The 18,113-nt window shown below is 41.4% G+C and overlaps 2 protein-coding genes across 4 annotated transcripts; one reads left to right on the forward strand and one right to left on the reverse strand.

Annotated features, from left to right (window-relative positions):
• Positions 1 to 2,364: 2,364 nt before the first annotated feature.
• Positions 2,365 to 12,777, reverse strand: LOC147201366 (RNA-binding protein 5-like). Of its 3 annotated transcripts, none has more exons than XM_086117469.1 (25): positions 12,706 to 12,777; positions 11,528 to 11,547; positions 11,274 to 11,436; positions 11,035 to 11,193; positions 10,841 to 10,910; positions 9,940 to 10,013; positions 8,972 to 9,055; positions 8,829 to 8,889; positions 8,501 to 8,563; positions 8,262 to 8,422; positions 7,778 to 7,875; positions 7,150 to 7,237; positions 6,964 to 7,032; positions 6,440 to 6,512; positions 6,266 to 6,354; positions 6,097 to 6,190; positions 5,922 to 6,013; positions 5,488 to 5,667; positions 5,115 to 5,258; positions 4,938 to 5,009; positions 4,674 to 4,853; positions 4,215 to 4,289; positions 3,559 to 3,650; positions 2,966 to 3,095; positions 2,365 to 2,836 (listed from the first exon to the last, which is right to left on the reverse strand). In XM_086117469.1, exons 1-25 carry the CDS (start codon positions 12,706 to 12,708, stop codon positions 2,711 to 2,713), a joined length of 2,460 nt encoding a protein of 819 aa, XP_085973595.1. In that variant the 5' UTR covers positions 12,709 to 12,777; the 3' UTR covers positions 2,365 to 2,710. The 3 variants fall into 3 exon arrangements, with proteins under 3 accessions (XP_085973595.1, XP_085973594.1, XP_085973596.1); XM_086117468.1 differs by having other exon boundaries at positions 4,938 to 5,012; positions 12,706 to 12,776; XM_086117470.1 differs by having other exon boundaries at positions 4,938 to 5,012; positions 11,528 to 11,578; positions 12,706 to 12,769.
• Positions 12,778 to 12,838: 61 nt separating this feature from the next.
• On the forward strand, positions 12,839 to 17,561 carry emc3 (ER membrane protein complex subunit 3). Its single transcript, XM_086117471.1, has 9 exons — positions 12,839 to 13,044; positions 13,250 to 13,409; positions 13,504 to 13,561; positions 13,646 to 13,739; positions 14,184 to 14,288; positions 14,402 to 14,483; positions 14,558 to 14,637; positions 14,737 to 14,819; positions 15,622 to 17,561. The coding sequence occupies exons 2-9, from the start codon at positions 13,255 to 13,257 to the stop codon at positions 15,748 to 15,750; spliced, it is 786 nt and encodes a 261-aa protein (XP_085973597.1). The 5' UTR covers positions 12,839 to 13,044; positions 13,250 to 13,254; the 3' UTR covers positions 15,751 to 17,561.
• The last annotated feature ends 552 nt before the right edge of the window (positions 17,562 to 18,113 follow it).

The following is an 18,113-nucleotide window of genomic DNA, read 5'->3' on the forward strand; positions in this document are numbered from 1 at the left end:
GGACAAATTGCGTCACTTTTGCCATTCACGTGGGGGTGGAATTACAGATATCTAATTCGGGTGACGATATCCAATCGTGAATATCTGCAATTGACTTGGATATCTCAAGTTTGAAATATCTACACGTTGACGTTTCAAGTTGTTCAGCTGGCACCCTGTAAAAAAAGCACATATGACCACAAAGGCAGCAAAGACTGTGTTGGAAACAATGAGTTCTTGTAACTTCTGGGAGGTCTGTCAACTCAGTGCCAAACTAAGAATAAGTAGATTAAAAAGCTTCAAAGGCAGGTTTAAAAAGTGGAATTTTACACAGTCTGAGGGAGCATAAAGCACCCTTACCCTAAACCTAACGTGAACCCCTAACCCTAACCCAAACCATAACTTTATCCCCAACCCTAACCCTAACTGCTAACCCCTGACCCGAACTCCAGCCCTAACCCAAACACCCTAACACTAACCCTAACTCCAACTCCAACCCTTAACCCAAACACCCTAACACTATTCTTTTTTTTACAAATTCAAGACATAAAAAAATGCATTTATTAAAAAACAGAAAAAAGTAAACACAATTAGTTTGAGTAGGAACTATACGTTTTTTTTAATTGTGCACAAAATGAGCCAGCCAGTGATGGCCAAGCAGGCATGTCATAACTAATTGAAATGTTGGTTGGGCGTGTCTTAACGTCCATGGCAGAGGCTCAGTCGAACCCCTGAGACTGATTCACCGAACCCCGAGGGTTTGATCGAACCCAGGTTAAGAACCACTGTTCTAACCCGAACCCCAAACCCTAGATATTCATCATGTGGTAAAAATGGGCCAGTTGTTGCCATGGTCCAGGGCACAGTGTTGTGATTACGTCATTTTCCTGAGATCCGGCATAGATGGCTCTCCATGAATTGATGAATCATGCTTATACGCCTTAGGTAGAAGTATGAGTCACCTTGGTCAATGGCACTTGTCCTCTTCAGGGTTGAGGAGATATGAGCAGAAAACTCAAACCCAACCCTACAGTTGTGAGGCAGATGTGCTCACCATTAAGTCACTGTGCTCTCCATGTCAAGAACAGTAGAGAGAATATATTATTTACAATGATTAATAACCATTCAACATGGTCCCACACGCCGAATGTAATGAGGAGGAAACAGGAAGAAAAGATTGTGTTACTGGCCATTCATCACTATTTAATCCAGTCATTTGACCCATGTGGGATTTATTAAACTCCGTCTAGTCGAGAGGTTGGCATTTCTATTATTATGAGACATGCTTGACATTTAATCAACAACCAACATTTCCCAAAAACTTTAGTAAACAGATAACTGCAAAGATATTTTTAAAAAATGTATATTGTGTGTGTGTTTTTTTTTGCTGCAATTTCATTGAAATAAAAGGCAACAATTTATACTGCTCAGATGATAATCTTATTCTTTATTTCTTTCACATTTGCTGTGTTAAGATTATTTTTATATTTTCAGGTTGATTTCAGTCAGCGGTCTCAGTAGTATTGGAACAGAGAGGGACAGTTAATTATTTTTGCTGAAACCCGATAACATTTAGGTATACTAGTTAGGGGTATAACCAACACAATAACCAGAGAGCTCTCTGTAGAGGTCAAAAACAATCAAATTTAAAGCCAATAGAAATGGAAATGTACTCAGCGTAACAGAGGTTTTTGTCTTTAGAATGCTATCTTATTGCTAACGCATAATAGAAACACCAATGACGCGCTAACACTTCGGCAGCAATAGTTGCTAACCCTTCATGCGACGGACATTTCCAACAAATACCATTGTTCATACCGCAGTAGATTTCAGCATCCATCAGTTCGTAAGGAATCATGAGCAAGAGAGCATCTTGTCAGCAAGTGTAATTATTACATAATAGAAGAGAGTGAGAGTAATCAGTGCGTTTGTGAGGCTTTTCTCAAGAGAAGACATCTGTCATAGCAGAGAGGGCAGGCAGTTTGTTATTCTCTCCACACTTCCATCATCTGGGAATTTTTTTTTTTTTTTAAACTCAGCTTCACAATATGTGGCCTCCTGTCCAGGCTTCTCTTTCAGCATCAACATAGAAACAGCACACAGACACACAAACTAACCTAAACATGGAGCATCTGGGAAGAAGGAAATCCCTGAGAGAGGTGCGGTGGGATTTGAGTTGACACGTTTTTTTCTTTTTAATCTGTTTAAAATCAGGTGGTGCTTTTGTGCACATCCTATGAAGTGATAAATAGAATTCTGGATACTTGCACAATATATACTGTATATCAACATATTCAGGTAGAACTTAAACCTCTTGTGTCAGATCTTTTCAGTAGTTTGGTTAGTGTGCTTTGTACAAAGGATGGCAGAAAAAAACAATCCGAGTGACCAAAAAGATTTTTTTTAATTGTCATATTGCTTCAAAACCGCGCACCTTTGCTTACAAACCCTTGTACATGTTTGCGTAACTGAAATGGCCATTTGGAAAGATAAAATCATGTACAAAATGCCATTACAAATATATAATGTGAATTCAACTGTACATTGTTACGGAGGATCGATTACTGTTTAGTGATTATGAATGTGGATGACACTGAATGGTTGTCTATATTTGTATAATGACCACAGTCCGCCTTTTCTCCCTCCACAGTTTGGATATGCGTAACCCTGAACATGACAAGCGGATGGGAACCGTTTTTAAAAAAATATGTTGGGGTTACGATGGTGTTCGTCAGTCCATGTCAGCGAAGCGTGCAAACATGGCTTTACGGACAGAATCCTTATAGTTGCCTGATGCCGGCATTTCAAGGGTGCTTCCTTTCACTCCCAAGCCGGTGCCTTTGGTCCTCAAGGAAGCCTGCGAGCAGACATGAAGACAATCATTTGAGGAGACGTAGTGCACATGTCCCTCAGGTAACGGCACTAATTGCTTTGTGAGGGAAAGGGATGATGCGTAGGACATCTGCGCAGAGAGGAAAGCACTCACTGAGATAGGAACAGTGATGCCCTGCTGGTGGCGTCCCAAGCCTTTGCCTTCCTGCCAGCCCATGGCTTGCAGCATCTTGTTCCCAATGTTATCGCTTGTCAGGCCATCTTTGGTGGGCTGCTCGTATTGTCTGTTGGAGATGCGGGCATTTGATTAACACTTCACAACAAACAGCATTTAAGATTCATGATTAAAAAAAAAAAAAAAAAAAAAAAAAAGATTTTGTGGGTTTTTTTTTTCCAAATATGTTTTCCATTTTCCATGTGTGATGTCACATACGTTTCAGGCTTTACTGTAAGCTAAAATCCCAGAAAACGTGATCATAATAGAACATTTCTAGACAAAAGGTTTTGGCTAATCGTGATACTAATGTAATTTCATACACAATGACCTGGCAATGTCTGGTCCGGGTCGCATCAGGAGAGTTTATGAAATAGTGTAATTATGAGACATGTGTTATTTTACTTGAAAAAACATCCCGGATGGCTTTGATAAAGATATTTATCTGAATTTGGAGTTTTGAGGTGAATTAAATGCAGCACTTTCTCTTGGGCCTGAATCTAACAACGCTGCTTGCAATGTGATGTACTTACATTGTTGGAGCAGTCCGCTTGAAGAGTTTCTTTGGAGGTTCTGGAACGCCGTACTTCTCCCTCCTCTCTGCAGCCCGGTCTCGGTATTTCAACTGTTCCATTAAAAATGGAAGCTTATTCACTGATCACTTATTTGCTACAATGCATGTACACTTTGTCTAAAGTCTATCTTCTATAGCATGTTAAAGATCAATTCAAAGCTTTTTTTTGGAAATGCGCTCCAAAGTTGATTGTCTGCGTAGAATTGGAAACACAACTACAATGTAAAAAGTTAAAAAATGGGAAGAAAAAAAATATTATCTGAAGACACCCGACACGTAGTGTAAGTAATGGAGGGGACAGAAAATGTTTGGAGAGTGAAAATGTTTCCTGTAGGTAATGTAATTACATTGGTGGTGTCTTTGATGAGTATCCCTTTGTTGCAATGGAATGCATATTTTTGGTTCTATGGTTTTCACCACACTTTGCATGGTATACCCCTCACCCAAAAAAAAAAGAAAGAAAAAAACCCAAACAGTTGTGGATTTTCACTAAGCTGAAGTCACACTAGAGTTGCTGACTTCTTGCACGACAATGATTTTGATTGGTTACATTTTTTAACATGTAGTTTTAGTGTATCAATAAATACTTAATATTACTAATGATTAAAAAAATACCTCAGTCTCTTTCCTCTCCAGGTCTTCCAGCTCGGCTTCAGAGAGCTGGGACCTTCTGTGGATTTCTAGGTTTTGCTAAAATAAAAAAAGTTAAAGCACCAAACATCAATACAGACAGTGAGAAATCTCTTGGTTTTGTAAACATGCACAAAAATGTGTTCTGCCTTAACAAAAATAATCACACTCAGAAAGAGCTCTCAGCTGAAAAATATTGTCTTAACTCATTCAGTACCAGCCAATTCTGGACCAAGTCTGAAAAGATGTTTAAATACGTCTTTGGGAGTGAATGAGTTAATAAAGGTAGAAGTGGATCTCAGATTTACTCATTGATGGCATTCAGTCACTGTACATCGAACATCCATTTTCCATGTGGCATTGCGGCGTCGTGCATGAAGCAGATGGCGCCGCTCAGAATATTCACGACAACTCGCCGATCACCTGCTGTTCCTCCATCCTCACCTTGTGAAGGTCAGAGAGCTGCTGGTGACGCAGCAAAGCCTCTTTATTGGGGAACTGCCGGCGGCACAGGAGGCAAACCAGCTTGGCCCAATCGGTTATTTTGCCGCTGTCGTCTACTTTGCGATCCGACCCGCTGTCCCCGGGTTCGCTGTCCTTGTCGTAAGTCACGACGGGAGCACTCTGCAGCGCGGGAAAAAAAAAATGGATAAAAGTTGATGTCTTTGTGGTTAAAGTGAGTCAAAGGAAGCCGGGGCGGAAGCAAACCTTAGCTGGAGTCTCTTGCTCTGTCGGCTTCAAGTGTTCAATCAGAAGGGGTGACATCTCAAAGGCCCCTGTCTGCTGAGAGGAAGCAAGTCCCATTAAATTAGTCACAATATACACCGGTAGTAATAATAATAATATTGATCGACCCATGATACGTGGCTTTTCAAATGCTACTACCTTCTTCTCAAAAATGGAGAAACACGCATCTGCAGCCTCTTTCTTCTCCTCATCCCTTGGCGCCCCCAATGTTTGAACACTGGTTTTAAAACTTTCTTTTTGCTTATTTAAGGTCTTTGCCCAACGCTCCATGTCCTTTGCGATCTGGAATTTGAGAATTTCAGAATGATTTGATTGATCCGAAAGGGAAATTTGTCATTTTCCAATGAAATTACAATGAATTTACTGCTTAAATTGTGAAAAGCAAGTGGGATAGGTCAAACTATAATAAAAGTGTTTTTTATGGACTGTATATAACCACAGATTTTTAGCTATTGCAGGTGGGTCTGCGATGGATCCCATCCGATAAACGAAGGCTCGGTGTAGTACATACCTGCTGTGCTGACTTGCTTTTGGGCTTTTCTTTCTTCTCTTTAGGCTCCTTGTTGCTGGTGCCGCTTGTTGAGGAGGAAGCAGCAGAGCTCTTTGTGTCCGATGCAGGTGGCGCAGGAACGTAGGCATGTTTCTCATTGTCCCAGTAGACATACTGCTGCGTTTCAGAGTTGTAGTAGTACTAATGCACACCAGAAGCATAATAGGACTGCTTTAGTTTGTTATCTGCGCCAAGAACGAGTGTGGTGTGTACTGTAATTCTCAATACTTGGTGTATTTCCAATGAAAGCATGGCACGCAAATGTTATTAAAATACCTGGCAACCATTTGAAATTATGAATAAAAGGGTACATTTCCATTACCGTAGAAAACCAAATCTCATGTGTTCATGCTTATATTTGTCAAGTCGTATTAAGATCCTGAATTTAAAAGCACCTGACTGTTAGGGTCGTAGTACAGGCCAGTGTTTGGATCGTAATAGTAACCAGAAGACTCATCATACTGGTATGTGGACGGGTCCGGGGCAGCTGCAGACAAGACATAAAAAGATGTAGTTACATACGCAAAACACAAAAGGATGACTTGTTTTTCCTCCTCGCTGATGTCTTACCAGTCCCAGTGTTGTGGATGTTGGCTGCTGCTGGGACCAGTGACGGGGTAGCAAAATTAGACGCCAGTTGGCTTGCATCGAGTGGTGCCGCTAACTGATGACACAGAGTATAAGTATTTAGCGCGCAAGAGCAGAATGTGACTCATTAAGTAATTGATATCTGTCTTACATGTATGGCAGCCTGGTTGATAATGACGGGTGGGAAAACTTGAGGCAAGATTACCCCTGCAGGGAGCATATTCTTCACTCCTGGAGCAGCTGAAGACAAATGGCAAATGTGTAATTAGCGACTCCAGTTTTTTTAAAGGGGACCCCCCCCCCCCCCCAATTATATTTACCGTACCTCCCAGCAATCCATCCCCAGTGACAGGAGCCAATCCTTCTGGTTGTTGCTGCCACACTTGAAAATTCTGTCCCTACGATGGGAATAAATTGATTTTGGTCAACACATCAATCATTGGCAAACCGAGGTGGGATTGTAGGGATGCGCAAAATAAACAACATCATAAATGAATAAAAGAACATTTCTGTATAATTAAATACTTAATGGTGAAGTCAACAAAAACATTTCTTGACAGTAATATGTTTTATGTGCCTGCATTTTTTTTCCACAATCAAATCATTTGCAGGCCATTTTGAGGGTAATGTAAATTTAAAATGATAAACTGTTTTGCATCACAGTATGTGGTGTATTTAGTTTAATTAAACTATTAATATAAGCCTGTGTAAACATTTGGGCTGGGGGTGTCTATTACTCATGCAAACTAATAATATCTAGCCAATTAGCATGTGTTTAAACACATCTTTACAAAAAGGGTCTAAATTGGCCTGTGGGGGAAATATTGCTAAAAGGAAGAACAGACTGACCTGTGTTTGATGCGCATAGCTCTCGAGAGGGGTAATTACATCAGAGATGGCACCTGAACCTTGCTTTACCTTAAGTTGGGAAGAAAAAGAAAAGCACCAAAAAAAGCAGGTCAGTCAAGGTAGAATTGGTAACTCCGTTTATAATGACATTTCCAAAACAGCAGCGTTTGTTTCACGCTAGAGTACCTGGCTGGCTGACCACTGAGCTGCAGCGATGGCTGTGCTGGCAACTGAAAGTGCGCTGTTTCTGATCACATCTGCCTGCGACGATTCTCTGACAAAGGAAGGCCGTGACATTGATTGCGTATTGATGATTTTCATGTTTCAGCAATGATAACATGAAGAAACATGTGCCTCAGCCTAATGCAATCAACTGAAATTCAAAATGCAAAGATATAAAAAAATGCATCACATATAATCTATACCGCAGGACTGTCTTTAAATGTTTTTTTGAAATGTTGCATGCCACCGCCCAACAAAAGTTGTTCAACAACCCAGTGAGTGGTTAGTGCTTCGTTAGTAACTTCTGGTGCAAATACAGGTAAAGATGTGAATGACAGTATTTACTGTAGCTATTCGTAGTTACAGTCCACTGGCACTGGGGTCAAGTGGGGCTGTCTGAACAAATTAGGTATTCATCATCCTGACAAGAATTATTTTCCTGTGTGTCTAATCAATCCGTAGGAGTTTCTCTTTTGGAATATAACTACTGGAACAAATGCTCTTTTCGCTGGCATTCTAATTGACTGAGATGCACCTCTATCACATTTCTATGTATGCAAATATGTGTGCGTGGTTGTGTGTGTTCCCTCACTTCCTCGCACTTTTGGCGTAATCCACAGCAATGGTTTTACCGTCGATCTTCAGAGGTGGCTGGAGGCCCTGGAGAATGGTGAGCAGCTGTGAAGCTTCCTATGTGAGGAAAAAGGTGCAACACTGTCATGCTGTATGTGTGCCAACCAGCTAAAACGTTAAGCATACCTGCCCAGCTCTTGTATTTAATGTCATTAGACTGTGCAGGTGCCCAACGTTTTGGCCTGTGAGTGTATACTGTAGATGTAATGCACTAACATACAGTGGGGCCAAGAAGTAAGTATTGGACATTTGAGGTTGCTGTTTAAAAATCGTACAATGTGATTTCTTAGATTTTTTTTTTTTTTTTTACATTCTGTCTCTCACACTTGATGTGAACTTAGGATGAAAATTACAAACCTCTCATCTTCTTAAATGGGTCAACTTGCACATTTTAAAGTTGCCTAAAACTTACAGGCCCCACTGTAACGATGAAGCTAACGTACCAAGGGAGAGGAGAGCTGAACAAAGCTAAAGCCTCGATTGTGTCCTGTCTGCTTGTCTTTGATTAAGCGGATGTTGCACGGAGACAAGTTGGCGAAGGGAGCCAAAGCCTTCAAAATCTCATCGACATTGCAGGTTGGGGGAAGGTTCCTCAGAATTATTGCTGCGAACAGAATAAGAAGTCAGGAAAACATGCACTGGATGAATGGTTGACGTGCAAGGGAAAAATAATGCCACTCACTGTCGCCACTGTATTCCCAAGACTGCTGAGACTCTGCGTTTGAACCGGTTACTACGTCTCCATCTACGCGGATGAATGACAAATGGTCAATAGTCACAAACACAGCATGGGAATTCATTTCTATAGTTGGATCTCCGCAGTCAAACGCCCCAAAATGTAATGTATTTTGGGAACCAAACAAATTGTTCCTCAGAGAGACAACCACCATTTCGCACCGTTTGATGTGAGCCAATCTTAAGACTTCATCTTAGTAAGTACTTATATGACTAACAAAATTGAAAAATACATTTTTTTTTCAATTTTGTTAGTTACCTTGGCGTCAACTTACCAGTTTTAGTTGCCCCGCACCTGAAACACTTCAGCCTCTTCCGGAAATTGTAAAGACCGCACTGTGGAAAGAGAAAGGTCACCGTTTAACAAATTGTTTGACGTGACTAATTGGAATCAAAGCATGCATTCAAAGACACTCACAGTGCTGCAGAGCCAGTTGTCAAACCTCTGCTTCCTGTTGCTGTAGTGCACCGCGATGTTCCTCCCCTGGATCACCAGTTTGTTCTGTGGAGTGAAGAGCTGCGCGTTATTTCACATTTCCACGTGTTCACATCATGGAGGCAGGTGAGGCACCTGCCTCCAACTCCACGCAAGTGAGCGCGGCGGAGAGAGGACAGAGTGGCTGGCCTAACGCTCGCTGCTTAGGTCGAGTACCATTGGGAGGAAGGGAGAAGTCGTTAGCCTCTTTTACACAGCAACGCCACAAAATAGAGCCATAGCACAAAACCACCCCGAGTGAAACAGGTTATTATTATAACTTTGTGTGCTTTCTTACAGCAACACATCATCCCACAATAAGATAATGAAATGTGTGATGTCAGCATCTAGTGTGACAAATACAATCTGTCTTCCCCACAAAGGAGGTGGTAGGAGTGAGAGTCAGTTGTCACAAGTTCACATCATCTTCACTCAAGGTGGAAAATTGTCGGATCAGCTTTGTCCTCCCATTCCGTGTTAGCACTGCTTATAGAGAACAGCGACACAGGGAAAACGCTGGCTTTTCTAGACTGTGTAAAAGGGGCTACAGAGAGAGGCATGGGAAATAAGAAAGTGTGTGTGTGTGTGTGCAGTTTTTTTTCCCTCAACAGATGTGTTTGGGGCCGGAGTGCTGCCAGCTCGCTCCTCTGTCACCAGTGTTTAATGAAGACGAGACTGAGCTGGAGCAGAATATGTGCTTTGAGTAATTCCCACTAGCATAAAAACAGTGTACACTAAATTGAAAGAGTAAATTGAGCACTTGAGTCGTTTTTGTTTTGACTGAAAAGGTTGCTAGAAAGTGTGTGAAATCACAAACATCCTGATATAAGCGTCATAAGATGGCATTGTCATCATGGTATTGGGGCTCTAATCGCCAAGAGTAATCTAAACTTGGTGACTGTTGAGGCAACCTGATTGGTCTCCATCCACTTGGTAGAATCTTGCAAGTGATAAAAGTCCACGAAGGCGAAACCTCGGCTTATACCTAGAGACAGCATTCAAATATAGACGGGAGGCGTGTTAGTGAGAAGGCGATGCAATGCTCAAACTCACAATGGGCGTGTCGTGTACAGTCCAATTCAAAGTCGCGACGGAAGGGGTGGTGGGAGGCGAAAGTGCTTCACAATGTCAACGGGAATGGGGGGGCGGGGGGATAGTGGCAGAGTTTTTCATATCATAGCATGTAATAATTTAAAAAAAAAAACATGGGAGAGTCTTGAAGTGGAAACTCCAAAGAAGAAAAAATATTTTTGTGATGCTGGATGTCACGGGTTGCTCATGGTGAAAAAAAGTTTTGAACCAGCTTATCTTAGTCTCATTTTTCATTAAACCTCACACATGGACAGAGTTGTGTAGACTTTACATATCCACTGTTATTAGCCGTTATTGCCTTCAGCTTCATCGTACTTAGAGTAGCACACAGGTGCTTAAATTATTTTGATATTTAATCACTTTTATTGCTAATACTGTACTGAATAGCCAGACGCTTTTCTATGTTGCAGTTAAATTGTATTTCCAGGTTTATGCTAATAATGGCACTTTGGCATCAGTGGTATACTTCTGTCTTGGTATCCCCCCCAAAAAAGGGGGGTAAGGGCAAAACACATTTGTAATATTTTGACATTGCATAAGCTCAGAATTCTCACTTGAGAGAAGTTCAACTTTGAAGCTTCCACTGCCCGTATACGCTGTTACCTTCATAATTGGTCACATCAGCACAAACCAATCAAGGAGTGATTCAAAGGAGGAGTGCGAGACAGGAGTTGGGAAGGTGGAAAGCGGGACGTTCTACCGATCACACACATCACTCACCAGTCCTTTTCTTCATCAAGCGGACATCCACCGGCTGGGGACCCGGCAGCTTCTCCAGTGCTGAACGGATCTGCAATATGGCAACAGGCAGGGGAAAAAGACAAACGCTTCTTAATTGCAATTTGTAGGAAAGGAGAAACTCAGATTTTGTGCAAGCTTTTCCCTTCAAAACCACGTATGACATTTGAACGTACATCTTCCTCTGTCACAGGAAGAGTGAGACCCCGGAGCATGATCGTCTTGTTCTCTTCCTCCTCTTCTTCTTCCTCTTGCTCCCCTCTGTAGTCGTGGTCTGCATAGTCACCATCGTATTCGTCATCTGATCTGTCACTGTTGTGGCGTTTTCGACCCCTCTGCGGCAAAGTGAAATGATCAGATAGAGGCAGGAAAACGAAATCATACAAGTGTCCACAATATGCTCACATTCCCTCACCTCTCGATTATCTCTGCAGTCGTCAAAGCGATCCCTCGCTTTGTCATCCCCCCATTGACGCTTGTAATCCCGCTCAGCATCACGACTATGCTTGTCATGTCTATGTGGATCATCTCTCGGGCCATCTGAGCCATATCTCCCACTGCGTTCTCCCCGACTGGGCCTAAATTAAAACCATAGAAACTGAGAATCATGTCACTGCTGCAAACGTCACATTTGTGGTGCTATTATATAGCAAATAGAGTATATTTTACCTTTTATCAGCTCCCATGCTCTATTGGACAGGAAAATGTTTGATCAATGAACTGTGAGAAAAATATATTTCTTCAACTGTGGTTTTCAAAAAGAAAAATTATTAATTGTTCAAAAACCGCCTTTCATAACATACTGTATGTACATTTTTAAACATAACACATGCTTACATTTTCACATGCCTTTTTAGAACACCTTATTTGGAAAGTGAGGTTGTGGATGACAACTGCATGTACAGAAATGGTTACAATACCTCAATTGTCCAAAACCCAGCCAGAAAAGCTCACTTGCTTCTTGACTCTCATCTCTTCTTTTTTCAGTGTTATACCAACAATTTGTCTTGATTTTATAAAATCAACAAGGGCATTTGTTACATAAGAGGCTGGATATTTATGTGCAGTTTTCTTTCAATTGGTGCTGTTATTCAAATGAGTTTGCCATAGCGCCAAAAGTATATCACTAGCATGGAAGTCAGTAGCCAGAGGCTGAGCTGTATTGTGTTTCTTTCCAGCGTGGCCTTGTGGCTTCAGCGCAAAGCACATACCCTTCCTGCCCCTTACCCCGATTTGATTCATGTGGGAACTCAGTATGGTACAGAGGTACAGTATATCAAATAAGTACCTGTAAATCCCCAGTCTCCAAGTAATACAAGGAATAGTTTATGATGCATACCTGTTGAAATTATGTTCTTCCAAATAGCAGAAAAGCCACATTGGTACGGTCTTTATGTGTAATAAAAACACTCCTCGGCTAAAACAATCGAATGAAAAACTGGAACCACAACAGTAACTGAGCGTGCCCTCTTTTGCGCAGCGTGTGACGTGTTTCTCACGCCAGCAAAGTCACTGAACAAACCGTTCGTAACCATGTCACGTCGTGATGTCGGTACTAGAATAAAATGAGGCTCGCCAGATATCCTAAATCATGTGTGAATATTCATTCATACTAAAATCAATAAAGAGGAGATTCAAACACTTGAAGCAACTATTTGCTGAAAAATCAATTCATGTTAACAGCGTCAGGATTGTGAAACATTTATGATACAGCATGCTAGCGTCATTAGCGGAAAGAATAATCCACAGTGCAAAGTATTTTAAGTTATTAAGCCGTTAAAGAAAGAGCTCTACGAGCTTGATTTAAAATATTATACATTTATATGGATAAAAACACCCTCACATACCATCTGCTAATAGACCTTTACGCCTAAGAGTGATCTTCAAGTGCACTTCCGGTGTGAAGAGGAAAAGCTCTTCTACTCTCCAAAACTGCACTGCAAAGGACCACGTTGAACCCTCGATACTGCCATCTGCAGATCGGGCGGGGGGATAATACTGCAATTTTGAATTCTTAGCGCCTCATTCAACGCAATGGCGTTTAGCGTCTGTCAAAGCTTTGGTATATTTTGAACCATTAATTCGACTGCTTAACAGGTTGTGGATTCCACACTGGTGAAACGTCACTCGTGGTGTTCGCCGCGTCAAGAAAGCAACCGTGTTCGCTCACCACAAAGGAAGAAAAGGTAGGCAGCTGGCTCATGTTAGCCCACCGTTAGCATCATATGCCATGTACGACGCTGCTTCTTATCTTTAATGCACAAGCCATCCTATAGTTCATCGGTACATGATGATTAACAACAAAGTGGAACCAGATTTGATGCCTGTATGCATGTAATCAATTGGTGATGGATAAATAACGTCCATCTTGTCTGTGCTGATATTTATCAGGCTGAATGGCTGAGCCAGAGCTGCTGTTGGACTCCAACATCCGACTGTGGGTGGTGTTGCCCATTGTCTTCATCACCTTTCTCGTCGGCATCATCCGTCACTATGTCTCCATTCTTCTTCAAAGTGACAAGAAGTTGACTTTAGAGCAGGTGTCGGACAGGTGAGTTATTTCATGCACCTTAAACACCTGCTATTCATTTCAATACAGTACAGGGCATGGTACAGTGAGTGTGTGATGTTCATTTTCATTACAGCCAGGTCCTCATTCGGAGCAGAATCCTCAGAGAAAATGGAAAATACATTCCTAAACAAGTATGTGTTTTGGTTTTTGTGGCATACTATTCATATTTTAATGACATTGTCCAACAATAATATCATTGTACCTCCCTCTCTTAGTCCTTCTTAATGAGAAAGTTCTACTTCAATAATCAAGAAGATGGATTCTTCAAGAAAACAAAAAGAAAGGTTGTTCCGCCCTCGCCAATGACTGGTAATTAAAAAAAAACACTTCCCTGGTCTGTAGTCATTACGCTTACAGCTACATGCTACTTATGTTAGCATCTTTTTGGTAAAATAATTTGCGTAAGGAGTTGATGAGGATAAGCGGTTCAGGAAAATGGATGAATGGATGGATGGATTTATTGTATTGTTCTGAGTAGCTAAACCATTTTCTTTGTCGCAGTTAAGTTCCATTTCCGGGTTTATGTTTATCGTTACACTTTACCTGTATTAGAAAATATATGGATGAATGGATGGATGGATTATGAATATGGTCATAACTACTATGTCACAGGTGGCACCTCTGAGATCCTGATTTGTTAGTGTAGTTAAGCTGATCTATTACTTTGTTCAAAGAACAAAAAACAAGTTTTTCCTTGAAAAGACACTGAGCAAACATAATGGATTGTATCTTGCTGCTTATTTGCTCTGGCAGATCCTAGCATGCTGACAGACATGATGAAAGGAAACGTTACCAACGTACTCCCCATGATTCTGATCGGAGGCTGGATCAACTGGACCTTTTCGGGATTTGTAACCAGTAATGATTTTGAAATTGTGCACCATTTGATACTCACACCTGACTGCGTGTGTATTTTACGACAAGATGTGGCGCTGTTTACAGTGAGCGCTCTCTGTGCTTCATTCACGCAGCTAAGGTCCCCTTCCCGCTCACGCTGCGCTTCAAGCCCATGCTACAACAAGGAATAGAGCTACTGTCACTGGATGCTTCCTGGTAAGGACATACAGCAGCTGTCAACACATTTATTAGGATTGTCATGCGTGTATGTGTGTTCTTTGACAATTCAGGGTGAGCTCAGCATCGTGGTATTTCCTGAATGTCTTTGGACTGCGAAGCATGTACTCGTTAATCCTTGGCCAGGATAATGGTAACACATCTACTTAGGTGTTGATAAAATTTTGTCTTTGGTGTTAAAATGTGACTTCGGTGGATAATGAGTTTTTGAAATGTGCTTCTCAACTAATAGGTGCAGACCAGTCAAGGATAATGCAGGAGCAGATGAGTGGGGCTGCCATGGCCATGCCTGCTGACACAAATAAAGCTTTCAAGGTATATACTTAAGTATACACTAAATTGTATTTTTAATCCGGTACAAAATGTGATATTGCACCACAAGGTGTTATCCAATTGAAAGGTGCATGAGCACACTCCTCTCCTTGTCTTAAATGATCTTTATACTGTACATATAAATAAATCAAAACAATTCTTGACAATCATATGTTCTGTGCGACACAGTATTCTGATTAATATTACGTTTGAGGACTAGGAATTAACCAGCAAAACCCCAACATTTTTATCCATCTCAGAGGGCAGCCATATTGCCACTGGCTGCCGACTGACAATGACATCGCAGTTGCTCAGGGCTCAAGTCACGACCAATCACGGCTCACCTGTTTTGAGTTTGGTAACGCGACGTTGGCATGCTGAGCCGTGATCGGTTGTTACCTGAGCCCTGAGCGACTGATGTTATTTTCAATCCACAGCAAGTGGCAAAATGGCCGCCCCCTGAGATGGATGAAAACGGATGGATTTTTTACGTTACTATAAAAAATGTCGGATACGTCGTCAAGTATTGCCATGTCAGTTTTCAGTTTCTTCCTTCAAAAATACATTTGCGGCAGCATGGTTTTGGAAAATTTGGTTTCATTCATGTAACGTCGGGTGGATGTTCATCTCTTCACACCACTGTTGAGGCTGGTCCTTTTAAACATCAGCCAAAGACAAAGAATATTTAGACGCTTGCTGAACTGACGTGAGGAAAGTTAAGGTCAGGCACGATGTCAAAAATGACATTTCAAACTCTAGGTGGTCTTAGTTGACACGTTCATGGGATATTTGTTCTTGATTTTAGGCGGAGTGGGAGGCCCTAGAACTGACTGACCATCAGTGGGCACTGGAAAGTGTGGAGGAAGATCTCATGAGTATGGAACTGGACTTTGATGGCATGTTTAGCAAGGAGCTGCCCACTGGTATATTCTGAGGCCTTGCTCGCTTCTCTTGCTAAGGGGGCTTAAAATACAGGGATTTATTTGTTTCTCAAAAACACAGAGATCGGACAAATCCCTCCCTTTTATGCAATGTTTACATTCCTTTTGTTTCAGGTCCATTTTCTTCAAGTTGTACTAAATTGTCATGCCTGACTGAGAATGTCTGGGAGAAAACAAGTCATGTTTTTGCATTATAGTTATCTTGTAAGTTACACTACTAACAAAAAGTTCGTCATATCCTGCTCCCGGGTGAAATTTCAGGCTGTTCCCAATTTGACATCATGTGACCAAGACGACACCTCACCATTGATGAACAGTACATCACTAACAGGATGTTGTCAAAATAAAAGTGACACATACTGTAGCTCACGGCATCCTTGGAAATGAATTGTTGCATTCATGTATCAAAGAGCATTTGGGAATTTTGCCCTTGAGCCACTTTTTAGAGCACAACAAGCTGTGCAAAAACTACTGAAACACTGAACATGTGCATTAAAAAGTTGAGAGAAGGCTAAATTAAGTTCACCTGTAAAAGGTTACAGTGCATTATAGGCACCTCCCGAAATTTCACCCAAGAACCACACATTACTATCTTTTTGTGAGTAGTGTATGTCATAGCAAAGCCCGATTAGGTAAAATAATGTGAACAACTTTCATTGTATTTCATGTGTAGCTAAGTTACTATTTTCATCTGCACTATTGGGTGCAAAATACAAGTGTCTGAATGGTGTTTAATTTCACAATTGCACCACTCCTTTGTTCAATTGTAAGGGCCCTATTTTCGCTCCCAGCGCAAGTCTGGTGTAAAGTGCAGTCTAACTTGTGCGCATGGGTGGAGTTTTGTTTCTTTTGGCGTTTTGGTAGACGGGCGCAGCCAGGAAAGGGTGTTGGCGCTGTTGTGGGAGGAAACACACCCAACTTGTTTGCCATCCAATGGAAGCGGCTCCCCCCCATTCCTTTTAAATTTAGCACACGAGGAGGTGCATGGTCTACGCGGCATGTACATGCAGGAGAGCAACGTTTGCAAAGTACATTTAAAATAAATTGAAGAAAGCTCGCCACTTGGGGCTGTTATAGCATCGGCTGCTGTGGAGTGGGCACTTGGAGTCCGCGTTTTAACCCACATTATGTGGGCATATGTGGGATTATGTGTGACACCCCCACCCTTAGTTGCACCGCATTTGGGGAGGGCGTCGGGGGGCTTTTCAAACTATATTTAAGATGATGATTTCTGCAAAGATTCAGAGGGATTGATGCACACTGTTGTCATATTTATAAATTAAATCAGATGACATCAACCACACCCGTTGGTGGAGCACATAATCTGTCTGCCCGCGCCTCCGTCAAATACACAAAAATTATGTTACACCACCTGTGCCACAACTTTGACCTGCTCCAAGCTTGTCTAAAATTCAAGTCTACCTTCTCTCACCAAATTGTCATCTGACTGCAGAAACGCCCTCTGACCATTGGAACGCCCAGCTATGCACAACATGGTCTACCAAATTCCTAAACACGGTAAACTTGACTTGCCCCAGCACGAAAATGAAGACGTGCCAGTCTACAAAAATAGGGCCCTAAATCTTAAGAATTTACTACTTTTTGGCACAAGAAAAGGTCAATGTGACAGAGGTTTTTGTTGTTATAGTGTAAAAGGTTTATTTTGTTTCAACCCTCCTTTATTTGTTTTGTACAGTAAAACCCATTTTGACAAAATAACTGGTTTCATTTCTTACAATTAGAGGTGTTTTGTAATGAGATGTTCCTTAACTAATGTTTTGAATAAATTGTAGTGGTCAAAGTAGTGCTAACGCAACCTAATTTTTCTTGCTGGGGGGAAAGGTTTTAATTTTGTTGTGGCGTACCTCAGAAACGTGACATTAATGCCATTAATTCCAGCTACATTCTGCTTGCTCTTGCGACGGGTACTTCTTATTGGTTATGCAATCTCTTGTGGTTCGACCGACAGACTTTTCACGTGACTTTCACCAATCCATATACTGTAACTCATACCTGTCAACTCATACGGTTTAGCCATAGTTCATACGGATTTTGTGGTGAATCTTACGTATATGGCCGTATCGCACAAATCATACGGATTCTGAAATTTTCCGGGGTTTTTTTTCTTCCCCTAACAGGTAGTTCCGTTTGCTTTTGCCCAGAATGGTGCTAGTCTACTCGAATGCTTTCATTTCCGGCAACTTTCCAAAAAAGTAATGCAGGAATACAACTCTGAACACAGTAATGCTACTAAGTAGAATGATGATTAGACATTAACCAGGCATTGTATTATGGAGATCTACGATAAATATCATTGAAAATTTCGTGGGTTTTTTTCTGCCGTTATTTTGACATA

Source organism: Hippocampus guttulatus, chromosome 8, assembly GCF_054856545.1.
Source record: "Hippocampus guttulatus isolate MCC_2025c chromosome 8, RoL_Hgut_1.0, whole genome shotgun sequence".
Taxonomy (NCBI): domain Eukaryota; kingdom Metazoa; phylum Chordata; class Actinopteri; order Syngnathiformes; family Syngnathidae; genus Hippocampus; species Hippocampus guttulatus.